At 41.1% G+C, this 17,393-nt stretch overlaps 1 protein-coding gene across 1 annotated transcript in view; it reads right to left on the bottom strand.

Moving 5' to 3' along the window:
• The window catches only part of LOC124303272 (43 kDa receptor-associated protein of the synapse homolog), a 51,820-nt gene that overhangs the window by 29,773 nt on the left and 4,654 nt on the right, over nucleotides 1–17,393 (bottom strand). Inside the window, exon 2 of the mRNA XM_046760305.1 lies at nucleotides 2,449–2,659. Within this exon, the coding sequence (XP_046616261.1) occupies nucleotides 2,449–2,659 (211 nt within the window). The remainder of the gene's footprint in view (nucleotides 1–2,448; nucleotides 2,660–17,393) is intronic.

Genomic DNA, 17,393 nt, shown 5'->3' with positions numbered 1-17,393 from the left:
AACTCCGAGGTTTTAGTGGGCATTACTGCTACCATCTGAGAAAAAATTCGCATCATCATACCAACTAATCTCGACGAATTGCACACCCTCGAAATCTGACTTTTTACCATTTAGGGGACGTGTAATTTGTCTAGATTACCTGTTATGATGATGTGAATTTTTTCTCAGGTATTAGCATTAATCCCCACTAAAACCTCGCGGTTACAGATTTTTTGGAACATTAATACTTTTACAATAAAATATAGACTGAGAAAAAAAGTTTTTCCCGTGTTAATTTCCATAAGAAAATTCGACCAGGATGCGAACTATCTTAGAGTTGAACTCAATGTCTAAAGAAATTAGGAAATTATTTTTAAATTATTTGATGTTGATTTGGGGGGTGGCCCGAAAAAAATTGCCAACACCTTAAGTAAGGACCACCCTAATGCATGTATATTACTTTAAGAAGATCCTTTGAAAAATTTTCATTTTTATCTTGTACGTATTCTTTCCCGTTGTATTATATCACATTTATACAGGAATTCAGCCAATTATTTTATTACATTGGTTCACCCTTGTTGCGCGGTGCAAGAGCTGCTGAGGTAACACAGCGTCATACAGAGTGGTCAATGAAGCCGAAAAAAATTCTCGAAGGAGTAAGAGAGAGAAAAAAATTAGGTGTTATAAATAGTCTTGACGAATTACTTTTTCGAATTCTCCTGTCAGCCTTCCGATCCTTCTTCGCCTCGGGTTATTCAAGAGTGACGCCTTGATTAGATGACTCGTGGAAGATGAGCAACCGCTCCGCAAGCACTTTTCTAATATCTTTCAATTTTCCCCTTCCCCCTCTCATTCGCTTTCATTCCATGCCGAACACTTCTGTCGCGATACATATATGTAATCGCATAACTCGTCCGACGCATCCGTTTGAATCTTTTCCTGTGTCCATTTACAATTTACATATTACATACATAACGTAACAAGTCACGTGCGTGGGAGAGGCAAAAATTTTTGCCTCGTATAAATAACCTCAGGCGAACTTGCAGTGGCGAAATGTTTCCAGCATTTTCCGCTCGCGGATCCTGCGGCTGCTCATCGTTTCTGGAGAAAAAAAGGATAAGAAAAAACAAAAAAAAAAAGGGCAGAGCGTTCGGTGTGAGCCTCGGCTAGCCGCAAACTCGGCGGTTCGCCATCGGATTCGTCAAATTTTCTCGCGATGATACGACACCGAATATGAAAACACGCGGGCGCAGCGGTCAGCCGCGAAAACGTTTTATTCGGCAATGAAAATTTCCAGAGAGATAGATAAATGGATGCATATTTATTCGATTGCGGGGTAATATTCCCTAGCATCCATAGACATATGTAAAAAAATTATACGTACACATGAGAGAGAGAGAGAGAGAGAGAGAGACAATTCGGCGTATAATAGAGACGGCACAGCTATGGTACAAGGATAAGTGTTACAACCGGTTAACGATCAAGTTGGGACCTCATCCATGCGATGATTGCTTATAGACATCATTACGCAGGATGCGAGGAATACGCGTTCGGCACGTCGATTACGGCCTCTAATTAGCCCGCCGTTAATTATCAAAGACGGGATTAGGCGGCTGTATACGAATCTTTTGACGTCACTCTACGCATCTGAAGATTGCGAGCGAGATCTTCCGGAATTAGGATCAAAGATAGCGAGCGATTCCATTTCAAGTATCATTCATGGGGCCGAGAGCGCTCTCGGAGACCAATCGAACGAAGAAAACGGATGCAGGGCACTGAAACCTCGCTTCGGACGGAGCGATTCATCCTCGGTCCCACCGGATGACGTATTTCCCAATTGCTTGCCATCGACCCTATAATTACCCACTTCCTATATTCATCGCTAAGGGCGATTAAACGCGGCCCGTATCACCGATCAAATTCTGCACTTATGGAGAAAACTCCGAATAATCAAACTATAAAACATATACCTTACTTTGTCAAATTATAGTTCGTTGAACAAAAAAAAAAAATTCGCGGTCGTTTGAATTTTGACATCGATTGCTGCAGTGCACGTATCTCTTACAGTTTGTTTCATCGACGATGTGTTTATAAAAACGGTTACGTTAAATCGAAGTCGTGAATTTATAGTGTGTTGGACGAAAATCTGGGTCAAGCTTACGGTGAAAATTTTTCCAGTGAACATTAATTTTTAAACACTGTAACAAAAGTTTTCAATCAGCATAAAATCCGAATCTGCGGTGATAATAGTTACCGCGTATTCCCGAGTGAATATATTTCATCACTTCTCACATTATTCTTACAGGTGAAAACGAGAGACTAAAGAGAAAATCAAATTTGCGACAACGATTTTGGAATCTTGAATACTAATCGTAAGTCTCCTTGTAAGGGATGATGTATTTCGCTCGATTTGAACGCGCTAATTTGTGCAGTATCGTAGTTTATCAGCGTATTGCAGCTTTTACTCACTCTTCGCCTGGCCAGCTGCTGATCCAGCCGATGCCTGCATCCGACGAGACACTCCCAGAGGCCGATTCTCCCATTCTGATGGTGTCCGCGGCCGCTTCCGTTGTGATGACGATAATCCTCCTCGGCAAATTCGTACACGTCAAGAGGGTGCCGCGAGCCATCCGGACTTCCGAGGAGCGCCGTGGCCGACAGCTGATGGCTTACCGAACCGCTGTAAAAGGGTAGAAGCGATTATAATTTCATCGATAATCGTGTCGCCGCGTCTCGACGTCGTCTTGGATTAGCCAATCGCTAAACAGGAGGACGAGTCCTCGGCCGAACGGCGTGCGAAACAGCGTAGAAACCGATAAAACATTTCGACCGTCTTCGTTGGGTCGGTGAAATTTCGCATCGCGTGGAAACTTCTACCCGGCTTCAATTTTCGTCCCTCGTATGATTGCAGACCAAAAGGGGGAAAATTACGGAACGGTGGATCCCTCGGCTGATGCGTGTAAAAGAATGTTGCGCGTGATGCAGGAACCGCGAGCGAGGGGGATGATAAAAGAAAAAAAAAAAAAAGATGAAGAGAGAAGGGAAAAAAAGAAATAGCAGAAAAAGTTTCGCTATACAGGGATTTCGGAAGGGACGGAAAGTATCCTCTTGTCAGAATTGTTTCGGTACAACCGGGTGGATAAGCTCAGATAAAAGCCTTTGGACGTTCTCGAGATAACTTGTTTTCTCTTTTTTTTTCCCCCCCTCTGAACGCATTGTTAAACTTTATTTCCAACTGGACTTGATTTATCGTTAGAATCCACGGATTGCCGTTGTCTTAAGTCAGCTCTAAATTGAGCATTTAATAATTCAGGTTGAGCAAGTCTTTGTAAAGCAGGTGGTGGTAAAAACTTGGAAGGATTGGCAAACAGAAGGGTCATCGTATCGATGTTACAAAAAACGAAAATTTGTTTTATAGAATAATGACGGAATATAGAAGAGGCGAAATGTAGAATGTTGAAGTACAGAAAACCAGAGCACAGAATCGTCGAAATTCTCCCGTATTCAAAGTCATTCTGACGTTACTACATCATGGCTTTCCACACTTTGACCTTTCTATCTTTTGACTTTTATATACTTCGAATTTACGCGTTTGAAAAATACCGTGAAACAAATCTTCTAGTCTTTGAGAAAATTCGGCGCTGTGATCCTTCTGTATTACGATATTACTACATTTTCATCCCCACCTTCGTAAAGCCTTCCGGACATAACAACTTTGCTTGCTTTAACTTAAGCTTGATTAAATGAATCAATCCGCGAATTAAGATTAATTCTTCGATCGATCAAATTTAATGGATTACCAACGAACAACTGTAACGTATGAGAAAAAAAAAAGAAAATGACTATTACGAAAAAATTACGACAATTATAGTCGATCCATATTTCCCACCATCCCAGACATATCGCAGTAGTTATACGCCATAAATTTGGCGCAGGCAAAGTGTCACCAGCAGTTTACGCTGTAAGATACATGAATAATTCTCTTCGATAATCAACAACCGTCTATTATTCTCCATAAATTCACGACCTCGCCGTTAGACACAGTTCGTAGACTTGTTTTTAGCGCACCAAGATCAGACCGTGCAGAAGCTATACGTTGTACTTTTTACGCGTCTGCGAAGTAACTTGCAGGAGGCTGATCAGCACCCCCCGGGTTTTTCGGATTTATCGTATTGGTTTTCAGGAGGCAGAGGTATGTACGTACGTGTATATTTAGTCGTGAGCGATAAAATAACCGATCCAATCTAAAACAAAGTGGGTAAAATGGAAGGGGGGAAAAAATCACCCTTCACCCCGGAGCGGCAACAACGAAAACAATAATCCGATTCACGAGGTAGTCGGATGTCAAATGCAGCGGAGCCTCGGCCATTCCAATAACATGGAAAACTGAATAGCCAGTCATCATCGATCCGGTGGTCGGTGGTTATACCTAAAAGCCAGGAATTTTTCTACATGCCGTACACACTCGGTACTCCTCCTCAAACACGTGCCGGTGATCAGTCAGGCAATGGCATACACCGTACGTGATACAACGGTTGAATGAAAGTCTTTAGAGCTTGCAGTTTTACCTCAGGTGAAATTTTTTCTCTATTATGCAAGCAATTATTATATCTGTGAATAAACGTTGTGATATGAAATACAATATTTCAAAGTAATTTTATTCTACAATGCGATTCACGTTCTATTAAAACTTTCCGATTATTTTACAACGTTGAAATTCTATTTTTTTCATATTCTTTTTTTTTCACAATAAACGATCAAACTTTTATCACTTATCGTAGAATTAATTGGCATAGGTATATATTTGCGAGTAAAATATTACTCTTCGATTGGGTACGATAGAGCGCAGAAACGTACGAAAGTAATCGTGTTGGGTTTTAATTTTACTCTTTCGTTAAATAACGATAATTGCGAATATTTCGCGGGATTGAATTTCACTGATTTTGTTACCTTGCAAGCGTTGTTATGAGAGCAGAAAAAATAAAACCCGGTTACTTCAGAGCGTCGAATATTCTGCTTCGCAAGTGTATAAAATACATGTAAAAAATTTTGTCATACGCAGATCCAGATTTCGAATTTTTTTCGACGCACAAAAAAAAAAAAAAATAACAATAAATTGCCCTCTCGATGGTCGTGACAAAACAATTTGATTCCGTTTCAATGCTCCGGTCGGTTCTCCAATATTCTCGGAATAACTCGAAAATGTCTCTTCGGGTATACTTTTAAGGGAATACGGGAGGAAAATTTCTGCCAGACTGGCGCCGCGAAATCTTTCATGGTTATACATCCGAGATGTAGACAATTCGGTGGAACCGACTTCCAAGCGATGTCCTTCGGGAATCCTGAGCCAGAAACCACGGAGCATCCTAGGCCAGGGCCGACCACGTAACTCGGGGCGCCCCGCACCGAGGGGCCATTTATTTTAGGCGGAGATCCTTCGCCCCCTTCCTCTTTCGCTATTTACCGCTCTCGTTTTATCACCGCGGTTCGGGTTTGGCCCACTGACCCAAAACCCCGCAGCGACGAACTCCGTGACCTCAGGGAATTTACGGCTCCAACGAGAAGCCGTGCTGCGGAACCTCGAGCCAACATTTTCGCCTCTCGTGATCTTTCGTCTTGCTTCCAGGACGCGAATGAACGACGAAGTCTCCGTCGGTTTGCGAAAACGGCGAACACCATCCGCGGTGAAAAAATCAGGAGTGAAGTCTGCCGATGGCCAGTGAACTAAAAATAATCGAACACGACTCGATTGTTTTGGTAAAAATTAACCGATTAATCGATTGTTTCGTAGTTTTTTGAAACGGTGCATGTGAAACAAAAATTTGGTAAATTTTAGGATGTAGTCTTAATAGCGGAAAAGTTTTTTCATAATTTATAGCTTCGTTCAAAAGATTTTTCAATTTCAGGTGAAAATGGTCAGTTATCTTTCACTTATTATATGAAACAGGTACTTGGTGAGTAAAACAATGACAATAATTGATGCTTTAACGACATAAATTGATATTGTATTGCATCGTTCATGGGAGTGAATGAGCAAAAACCGATTGTGAGGAAAAATAATCGAGTCGGTCGATTAATCGAGTTTGAAACGTAATCGATTTGATCGAAAATCAACTGTTTTTGGTTATTCTTACAGTTGCAACGAACTGAGCATTTTCATCGCAATTTGACCCTGCAAAATGTTATTATAATGTACACTGTAAAAGAAACTGCGGTGTCTGGACTTCAATAAACTATAATTTGATCTAAATAAAAAATTATCCCGATGCTCAATTTTTGATCTTACCAGAAACATTGTCTTACGGTATATTTCCAGATCTGACAATTTCACCGTGTGCCACATTTCTTACAGCGTAGATATAGGAACGTGGAAAAAATCGTGGCTGCGCAAATGCGAGAGCACCGAAAAAGCATCGTGCGTCACTAATATTTTTCCCGCGACATTTATGGCTCACTATCAATATCGTTTCAGGACGATTTATAATACTCCTGGTACCCTTGCAGTAAAATATGTTTCGATGTTCCCCAACCGCTGGTTTTTCTTCGTCATTAGACGCACAGCCATTTTTCACATTCGCCTCTCTCTTCTCCGCTGTTTTCTCCTGCTATTCAAGTTTCAATAATCCTTATGCAGTCATCTCGGAGTCATTCCGGACAGAATCGGCAGCGCTGTGACAGAGGATAAACTAAAGTATTCCGCACTCCTTAACATTAAGAGTACGTAGTCGATACGGGGAAGATGCGCCAGGATTTCACATATACCGTATATATCTGACACCGCGTGTATACACGGGCCAGGATAGAAATTCTTCCCCGGTGTTGAATTGCACACTCGAGAGATTCGCGAGGCGAATTTTATTGCGAGCATATACGGGGTGGTTTTTTTCAATCCGCCCCACGCGGATATCTCCGAGGCTATAAGAAGAGGAACAAGAAAAAGTCTGGTATTACATAAAATTTGAAGGGTTTTGAAGGCGGAAAGATAATGCCGATATGCGTTGATTTACGGTTTGCCTCAGTTTTGTGATTTTTTTTAGTAATCTGTGATTTTCGACAGGGAACACATATTTTGACTATGTACGGCTTATACTGGGTTTGAAAACGAATTCGAAAACGTGAAAGGAAACATTCGATTCTTCAAAATTCTCAAAAAGCGAAATATTCGATCATTTTTTGGAAAATTTTTGTCAAGTAAAATATGTTTTTCAAGTATTTGAATTATCTTCAAACCGATTTTCTACCGATCGTAGTCAAAACACGTGTTCCCTGTTTAAGATCAGAGTCTTAAGAAAATCTCAAAATCGGTGCAATTCGCAAATAAATCCACATCCAAATTATCTTCCCCCTTCGAAACCCTCCAGGTTTTGTATCAAACTTTTTCTGGTATCTCTCCAAGTTATCGAGATATTCACCTGGGACGATTAAAAAAGGTACCCACCCTGTATATCGAGCCACCTAATATATTCCTCAGAGTTGAAAGCATCTCAACGTTCGCCTCGGCGTATAGAATTTACTTTGACTTTTCTCGAATTTTCTCAACTCACGTGCAGCTTTCCACCGTATATTTCGCCTCCGTTTTCACGGAATAACGGAGAACGAGAAAAAAACATTTTAGCATCTCTATGCGGAGGGCGAAAAATTGAGATGGCGAAGGATGAGGAGTGGGGAAAACGACGCCAAAAAAATTACGCACTTTACCCATCCGCTGCTTCTTGCGTATGCGGATCTTCCCTGACACCGCTGGCAGTTCGGAATTTCCAAATTCTGCCGGCCCTTCGCAGCCTCTGTAAGCCGGTCACATTCCCGTATTAGCTAGGTGGAATTGTCTTTCTTTTGCCTCCGAAAGTGGAAGTTGAAGTGAGGAACGAGGGGTCAGGGGTGGCCTTCGACCAGCGCTGCTAACATTTCTAAAATGGTCCGAATCGACAGGGTGACGTTCGGTCCTCGAATAGGTAAGCGGGAGGATCTTTTTTACACGCCCAACGTAACAGGAATCGATGAGAGGCCGCGGGATTCTGATTCAGGGATAATATATTCACGGCTGGAATAAACGAAATTGGGTTAAGGAACTCGGAGTTGCCAAGTTGAGAATCTTGTTACCTACAAACAGTTTGAATCGATGAGAATGCCCGAGGTTCTGACCCACGAATATAATCCTCAATCGAATCGAGGGTCCTGCTCTACGGGTCTTGAATCATGAGGGGGAAAACTTGTATCTGATAGAAAAAAATTTGCTGTGACGAGCTTGGAAGTTTTGAAGAAATGACGCGTCAAGCACGCTTACGGAGATAATTGTTTTCTCTTCTTTTTCGTTTGTTTTCAACAAAATCAACCTGTGGAAGAAGTTTACAAAACAAAAAAAAAAAAAAATAAATAAAACAAAAGAATTGTTCAATGAGAGATACAATTTATTATACGTTTCGTTGTACGGATGTGAAAATCATAATCATAAATAAATGTACTTGGATTGCAAAAGAAAATTGATTTCAAATCTTAGTATTGACTAGTTTTAAAACACTCGCTCGCTAAAGCTCGCTCGGGGTCGGATGCCTAGTGTAACTGGTTCTAGTTGTAGGGGAGACCGGGGCACGATGACCCCCCAAAAAATTCTGGCATTTGCTTCACAGTATACAGAATGAACACTGTCTTTGTGCATGTGACGCAAACCGAATCTGCTCGTAAGATTTTTTCTACATAACGCTACAAATCACGTTTACACATGCATGTCAGTATAACGTATTGTGATTTTATGACGATAAATTTCGTCAAAAAATACCACGGTACAATCAGCTGATCGTAAATTCTGACAGGAGCGACGATGTAAGATTTCGTAAAATAATGAAGTCATACTTGTTTGACTGTTTCTGCGCAGCTGGATTCAAATACATGCATTGATTCATACAGTTTACTAAATCTATTCGGTGGACGAAGTGTAGTATTCGAATTTACCGAATCATCAGAGTCACTGATCAGTCGCTGCAATTAAATAACACGTGATATCTAAAATTTAAAGAATGTTTTGTTGAAATGGCAAAATAGTCTCTGTCGAAGGTGTCGAAAATAAGTCTGTCTTGGAAAAGAAGTGAGATGTGGAGTTATTAGTACGGACACTGGCCACTTAGTAAGCTAAATCAGTACAACTAAACACACTCGTGTTTTTCAAAATACGCCATAATTTTGGAAAAAGGCAAAACGGGTTAACGACTTTTTAATTAATTAATTTTTTGTTAATTTTAGAGCTAAAAGCCTTCTGCATCGGAACAGATTTGTCATTTTTTCCTACTGATTGGCACCGTGGAAATCCAGAAACCGCAGCCAAAAATACTAGGATCCAGAGCCGAGAAAATTTTTATCGCGTCCACCGCGAAAATACCGGGTCTCCAAAAACCAGTTCCGAACGGTTGAATCTTAAAAATTTTTGGATAAGAATATTACGAAATATCGTTCAAATCGTGTCCTTTCATACGCCTTAAGTTTGAATAAATTAATTCTTTTATTAGGTTGAAAAATGAGAGGAAATAACCTTTTCTTCAACTTTCGAAACCCACGTAAAACGCCTCAAGGCTTCCCTGAGCAATTTTCTCGGGGTATAAGACACATAAGACACAGTATCGAAGGTCGTCTGGAGCTGGAAGGCGGTTGAGATACGGCGTCTTCCTTCACCAGAGGGCCGATGATCCCCGACGCGCAGGGATCAAACGCAACTCGCCTATACATTATCGATGGGGCGAAAAAGGGTCGGACGTGCCTCGGTTCGGGTAAAACATTCGTTCTAAAGATAAAGGTGGGGCCGGAGTTATAAGCGCGTTCAACGCGTCGGTATGCAGAACGAGGACGAGGACGAGGACGACGACGACGTTTATTCCTACAGGACGAGGTGCGAAGTCGGGATCAATCGATCCTCGAATTGCATTCGGAGCGCAGCCGTTATCGATCATCGGGAGCTTTTCACCACGGTCATTTTCCCCATTTTCCCTTTCTCTTGTCCCTCGCAGACGCTGCGCCACTTAGGATCCCTTTCAGACTCCCCGCAAGGCATTGCGGCTAGCTTCGGGCACTTTGGTAGCCGAAGTCGCGTGGCGAACGATACGCAAGTAACTTCGCCCCCCTTTCCCGAGCGTTTCAAAAATATCCACCCGGCCGAAAATTGGCCTTCATGAGGTAAAATCGATCTTTCCAGTCTCTCGGTTCCTCCGCCTCCGGCCGGGCAGTTATGTAAGCGTAATTCCAGAGGCTCATCGTGCAGCGAAACCCGCGAGAATTGGGCAAGCTTTCCGAGTACACCTTGTCGCCTCGAACCATTCTACGGTTTTGAAATTTCAATGCCTTTGTAGACCTTTTCCACATACCCCGGAGGTTTCGGGACCTCGCTTCTGTATTCCGAGGGAGCAAACCACTCTACGTCAGTTTCTTTTTCGAAACGTTTTTGCACCCAGCACGCGAGATGTTGTCACTTTGGGTTCCTTCTTGTCGGAGCTAATTTCCTCCTTATCGCGTCCTCGCCCATGGCTAGGCATCGGCTGATGTGTTCCTGCGTTTTTCCGCGAACCCAGACGCCTAGAGATGAAAAATCTGCGAGAAATCCGGCTAATTAAAAGGATCGATCCCGCTCCCCGTGCTTCTTGGAATTCGGTCGGGGTAGCAACGCTGTCTAAAACCACTCCGCGCCTTTCCCCCGGATCTCGTAACTCTGAGAGATGAGCTAGGCTCTGTAACAAACTTTCCAAATAAACGATGTTATACGGGAGTTACGGAGCTCCGACGAGGAGCCTTTAGTACCTACACTTACAGTTTCCTCAATTTTGTATATACCGGAACCGCGGAAAATATGTTCGCGCGAAATATCTCGGACGATTTTTTTCCCGCAAAATTAAAATCGGCGATAAAGATTTTAGCGATAAAATTAAATTCGTTTTCACAACTGCGCTGTATTTCAAAAAACTGAACCGAAAACATCATTTCCTGCATCGGCTGCCTCGATCTTTTTCTTTCTGATCGCTCAATCGTTTAAAATGAAAGATCGTGACTTTGCCAATTTCCAAACGAAGCGTCCGGTTTTCGTTGCTGCTTTTTTAAACTCTTCTACCGCATCAAGAAATACGAATTTGTCACGACGGCCGAGATTTCAGGGAATAGTACGCTGCTTTCTGGCATGATGAAATCTTTCGCGGACGCCGGAATACATGCATAAATAAATAAATAAATAAAACATACCGGTGAAAATTTATTCAGCATATCAACGCGTCGGCTAAGTGTAACTCCTCCTACATTTTTTTCATCCGATTTGCAAGCGCTCGGTGTATAACTGAGAAAGAACGCTGATGCATTATACATATGCACGCGCATGTACGTCTATATATATGTATATATATATATATATATTATATGTACAGGCGTATCCTTTATTGTGTAAAATCATACCCGCTGCGTGCATTATCGTCGCTTTTTTGCTCCCGTTATTATAGCCGTCACACTTCCGTCAGGTAGGTATATGTATATATGACACACGATATAACTACGAAAACGTTTTTCCCCCGCGATTTTCACATATAAATTTATAACGTACACATTATCGTGACAAAAATTTTCCACCTACGTCATTTCAGCGGAACGAACCTGCTCCGAATAATCTAAAGATTAGATCGCGGGTTTACTGTGAAAGAAAATGGCCCGCAGTTATTCGGTCGGATATACGGGGCGAAAAATCGACGATGTCTTGTCGCGAAAAAAAGGCGCGGAGTAACTTATCGGCTCGGCGAAAAAGCGAGCTCGTTCTTTGAGCTCACCGGGTTCCAGCATTTTTCAAGCCACTCAGCCAGCGCCCCTTGAAATTAGCTCAGCTTAGCTCCTCTCCGAGTTTTTCGATCAAAATGAATCCCGAGACTACACTAATCCTCCCTTGTTTCGCTCACGAAAAGCATCGTGTCTGGACCCCCAAATTTTACCATTAATCGCTTCCGACCTGCGCTCATGGGCTCCGAAATGTTACAGGCTGCCAATCCCCGTTCCGTAACACTCTTTTCCCTCCTTAAGACGGGAAAGAAACGGTGAGATTCGGTAAATCGCTAACTCTACAATAACGAAATTAACGTGAAATTTCGATCGATTCGTGACTTGATAATTTTTATTACACATCTTAAGTAAAACCGTCTTCTTGTAAAATTCCGAATCTGAACAGCCGTTTCAATTTTCTTTTATTCCCATCATTCCCGTGGACAAAAATTGAGCGAGTGGTTTGTTTGCTCAATCAAAAGAAAAAAAAGGATCCACTCTCCTACGAGCTCTTCTCTCGAGATGAGATATTTTTTTTTTAGGAAAATGTCCGAAACTGGCGTGCAGGTATTTGCTGATCTGTCGTCTGACACGAAAACGCGATATCACTGAGATGCCAGCTCCACCTAAAGGACTCCGGGGATTTATGCGGGTACATATATACACACACACAGACACACACCGTAAGGACGTGAGGTCAAGATAAACAAGCCGGCGGAGTCGAGATCAGCGGGATTTGTATCCCGACTTGAACTGCGCGGTAAAAAAATTAGTGCTAGAAATTTTATCCTGATGGGAAAGATAAATTCTGTACCACAATGGAGGTACTTAAGGCAAGGTGAAACTTTTGCTCGTACGTGACACACCTACAGCGTTATACGTTACGTACCAAAGTGTATTTTCTCACGCAAGATTTGATATACGTTCAGCTCGCAATTGGATTTCGCACCCAAAAACGAACAAAAGAAGACCTCAAATTACGTACAGCAATATTTAAACAGCCAAAACTCCCTCCGGGGGTTGAAATTTTTTTTAATCCGATTAGCTCTAGACGGAATAAATTACAATCAGCCATCCGCGTCACGTTCAATTATCATTTTATTATAATACATAATTGAAGAACGCCCGTATCGCTGTTCATTTCTTTTCATATTTCGCAAATTACACTTACAACGCGATTTCATTCAAATTTCCTCTATATTCGTTCTTTTCCTCGTCCATTTTTCCAAGCTGCGGCTACTCCACGTCGCGTCGTGTAACGTCCCATTTTTTTTTCTTCTTTCTTTTTCCATCTTCACGGTTTTTTTTATTTCGACGCGAGTTCTTCTCGGCCTCAGTTCGCAAGTTCGACGCGAACACCTTGGACCCGAGCCTTGAATCTGTGTTTAATTTCGCGTGAACAATCCGCAGTCGGTCGCATTGCGGTAAAGCCAGGCTGCATCCACCTCGACGACGACGCCGCGACGCGACGAAGCCAAACACAAACTTCACGCTTTATCTCACCAGCGTTCCCCTGAATCTTCAACGTCACCTACACATGTACCCACAATATACGCAGAGGTATAAGGTATATAAATACGTGTCAGGTATGTACGTACGTACCAACGTGGACTGCATATACTGCGAACAGTAAGCCCTAAAATCCCGAGCAAACAGTTTCGAAAATCAAACTTTGGCACGTCAGCCAAGATCCAGGTGTGTCTATAAATTTATAGGTATACTAGCAGCCCATCCCGGCTTCGCACGGGCATATAATAATATTAAGTAATAATATAAATGTTATTTTTCTAGAAACTCACTGTAAACATTGTGTATTTTCTTTTATTATATTATTATATGCCCGTGCGAAGCCGGGATGGGCTGCTAGTTATGCTGTTAAAATGTAGCTTATATGACACGTTCGTAGATTTACCATAGCAGCGCCATCTATTGATTACTTACTCAACCCAGTCGAAAGGTATCGACATCTGTTAGAATCATTCGGAGTTAACAGATAATTGTGACTGTCAAATAATAACACAAATAATTAGCAATATATTATAATTGCGACTATAATTTGAGATTTAAACTATCCTATCTCTCAAGTTGGATCGAACTGCACATGGTGTGCGTATTTTATTATAATCGGTTAAGTGGTTTAGGAGTCCATTGAGGACAAACATCGTGACACGAGATTTATATATATTAAGATTAGAAGCTTTGGGATGCTTTTCGCTTCACGCCGTTCATCGCGCCATTCGGAATGAAAATTCGGAAAAATATTTGGCGTGCGAAATTATTATTCTCTTCTCTTTCTTTTCGGCATACGATTGAAGAGGGATATCTACGCAGCTGTATACGAATAATTTTCTGCTTATAAGTCGGTAGGCATCCGCATACCTTCGCCTCTGGGAATTGAAGCTAAATTTTACCAAGTTGTTTTTTTCGAAATATTTCACATATGATTATATGGTTAAATTTCGCAAGTGCAAAAAAAAAAAAAGAAAAAACACAGATTTATTGTTACAAAGGGTGAAACCATCCGTTTTAATCCCCCCCCCCCCCCCCCCTTCTGCTCTAGTAGTCGTCATAGATAAAAAAAAAGCTTTATTTACCTTCTTATTTTCTCAGCAACTCCCGACAGAGTTACAGTATGTTTCGGAATATAGTTTCAGAACTTCATTTAATTGACTAAAAATTATTACTACAGCCGATTAAACGCGACATTGAGAATGACAAAGTTCGCTATCTATCACGAGGGTGTTAAAACTGTACAAACGCTGTTGTTGTAAGAACAGACAAGTCCAGAGTCCGAAGAAGTAATCTCGTCGATAAGCTCAAAATGGTCTAAAATAGAGATACTGCTCTTAAGATTACGTGCGATAGCTCATTGGACTCGGAATGACGCCTGGACAAATGTACTAAAAAATTTTATCAGCACATAAAAAATTGCAAAAGTTATAAACAATTAAAGATGAAAAAAAAAGGCAAAGTACAAAAATTATTATAAACAAAGTATGAATATTTCTTTAACTTTTATGGCGTGATATTGTTGAGTATGTATATAAGAAAGGCTCCACGAAGCGAAATATTTTTGCGACGATTATTTAAACATTTTTTTTCATTTACAATGAAGACGGAAGTTGGAGAAAATTTTGTTACTTAACAATCGTTTAACTTGTTGAAAAATTAACTTTAAGTAAAATTTCCAACGGGGATAAATTTTTTGAAGTGTTCGAAATACACCGTAATTTTTTCAAATTTTAAAAAAATTTTCAATACCTTAAAAAAATTAATCAACGTGTCGTACTCGCTTTTGACGCCGCGCACGCGACCTAAAAACGAAGCGTGGAGACCCATTTTCAGCGTCAAATTAAAATTATAAATACCGGAGATAGAGTTCTGGGAGCGATAAGTTTTTTATTGGAAATTTCCTCCTCTTTAAGAATCTTTTTTAAAAATTTCAGAAATATGAATAGTCTATGAGATATTGGCGAAAAACGAAATGCCTTTTTTTTTCGTCTTTAATTGTTTATAACTTTTGCAATTTTTTATGTGCTGATAAAATTTTTTAGTACATTTGTCCAGGCGTCATTCCGAGTCCAATGAGCTATCGCACGTAATCTTAAGAGCAGTATCTCTATTTTAGACCATTTTGAGCTTATCGACTAGACTAAAGAGCAAATAGAGAAAACAACAGCGCCGACATATGAAAACACGCGACAAGTGCCGAGAATCGGGAGATCCCTTGGCGCAAGTAAGAATATACACTTTACGCGTAAAAGTGTTCTCATTAAACCGCAAGGGAGGCGGTAAGGGTGGGTAATGCGGAGGGGATGAAGTGAGCCGACGTTTCGCGGGGCGCGTTTAAAGACACACTCCCTTGATCCAGGCGAAATTACTTTTTACAATTACGCCCGCGAGTTCAAGGCTTACATTATACAATACTACACTGACTTATATCCGAGGGTAGCTTTCCCTAATTATGACGGACCGGGTCGGTTAACGCGCAGATAAGTAAGCGTAACGCCCCTCGCAGCCAATCTTCGTCGTCTTGGGTTGAAGCCTCGCCGAGGAATTATGATATCTCGTTTCGAAACAGGATCCCCGTCCATCCCGATTTCAATTCGCGCGCGTCGTTGCAACCGTGTAATTTCATTAATCACTCTCGATCCTCCGAAGCATCCTTTCAATTCCGGCTATCCGCCGCCCGGCTCTGCGGAATCAACGGCGGAACTCGCCGACTGAATCGAATTAAAAAACGATTAAACCCATCCGCCGGTAAGGACGACTTTTCGCTGTTTCCAATCTGCGAACCGTCTTCGTCGACGAGACTGTTCCCCGAAAATAATAATAACCACCTGGCTATCCGCGCGTCTGTTTGATAGCTACGAATTGCGATCACCTTTGGATTCAGAATTTTCATCACATTTTCTCCTACCGATTTAATACCGTTTCGCAAATTTTTAATAACCAGCGACTGTCTTCCCGCCTGAAACAGCCCCTTCGGTATAATTCGTTGGTATCCGATTACCCCGTAACGATTTATTCGTCTGATCGTTGTACGTATGACGCGTTATCGATATGAACTATTTTCGTAGCGAGATCAAGATTCGGCACACAGACCTTTCAAAAATTGATCGATAACGTTCAAGTGGCGCTGATATCTACACGGGGTAAATATTTTAACGGATGCGATTTTTTATCTCTTTGCGTACCTCTCTCTCTCTCTCTATCTCTCTTTTTTCTTGTGTAAAATATCGTTTCACCCACCCGGAAAATATTTCTATCGCGACTGAAATGTTGTGAGAGATAACTTCTTTCCCCTCTGACAATCAGTCAGCAGCCAGCAAGAGTTGCTAGACGAGGGATGTGAGAAAATAATTTTGTATCAAAAAATCGTTGCGCGTAAACTGTGGTTTAAGAAATAGAAAATTAAATAAAAATGGATTAACAGATAATTTTTCATGCCACAGTTCTTTCGATCCCTATCATTCACAAGTTTTTAGTCAAGATATATACTTTTGCAAACTGTGATTTCAGTATTGAATTATTTACAAGTTCATCACATTTTTATTTATACAATTTCAACAACAACAAGCTGGAAAAACAGTTTTTTCACGATACTTTTTATTACTGTGAAAAGGGAACAGTCTGTCGATGATCTGTCCGACGAACTATCGCGATGATCTCGAGAACGGTGAGATAAAAAATCTGAAACTGACAGGACTTGTCAGCCAAATGAAAAATTATTAAAAGACGAATTGAAAAAAATGCGTGAAAAAACGAATTCATAAAATTTTTTCGTAATAAATAAATAATCACGGAAAAACGTTATCGTTCATTTACATATAAGTTAGAAAATATGAGTTTGTTGGTAAAAGATTGAAAATCAATTCATTTCCGTTAGACGCGAAAATTCAAATTAAACGGAACATAGCAATTTTTGATGCCCATTGGCAGTTGGTGGCAAATTCCTCGAAAATTCCAGATTTTTTCATCGAGTAATTTCCGAGATCATCACGAGAGTTCGTCGAACAGACCAACGTTGCCCCTAAAAACCTGTTTTTCAGATTCTCGAGGTTTCGAAGACGTTCAACGATTCGTCGAAATTAGAAAAAGTGATTTTCCATCGAAGCCAATACCTCTCTCACACCACCAAA

This window comes from Neodiprion virginianus, chromosome 4 (genome assembly GCF_021901495.1).
Source record: "Neodiprion virginianus isolate iyNeoVirg1 chromosome 4, iyNeoVirg1.1, whole genome shotgun sequence".
NCBI classification, from domain to species: domain Eukaryota; kingdom Metazoa; phylum Arthropoda; class Insecta; order Hymenoptera; family Diprionidae; genus Neodiprion; species Neodiprion virginianus.
Note: the sequence above shows the minus strand (reverse complement) of the source record. Positions and strands in the feature narration are given on the sequence as shown.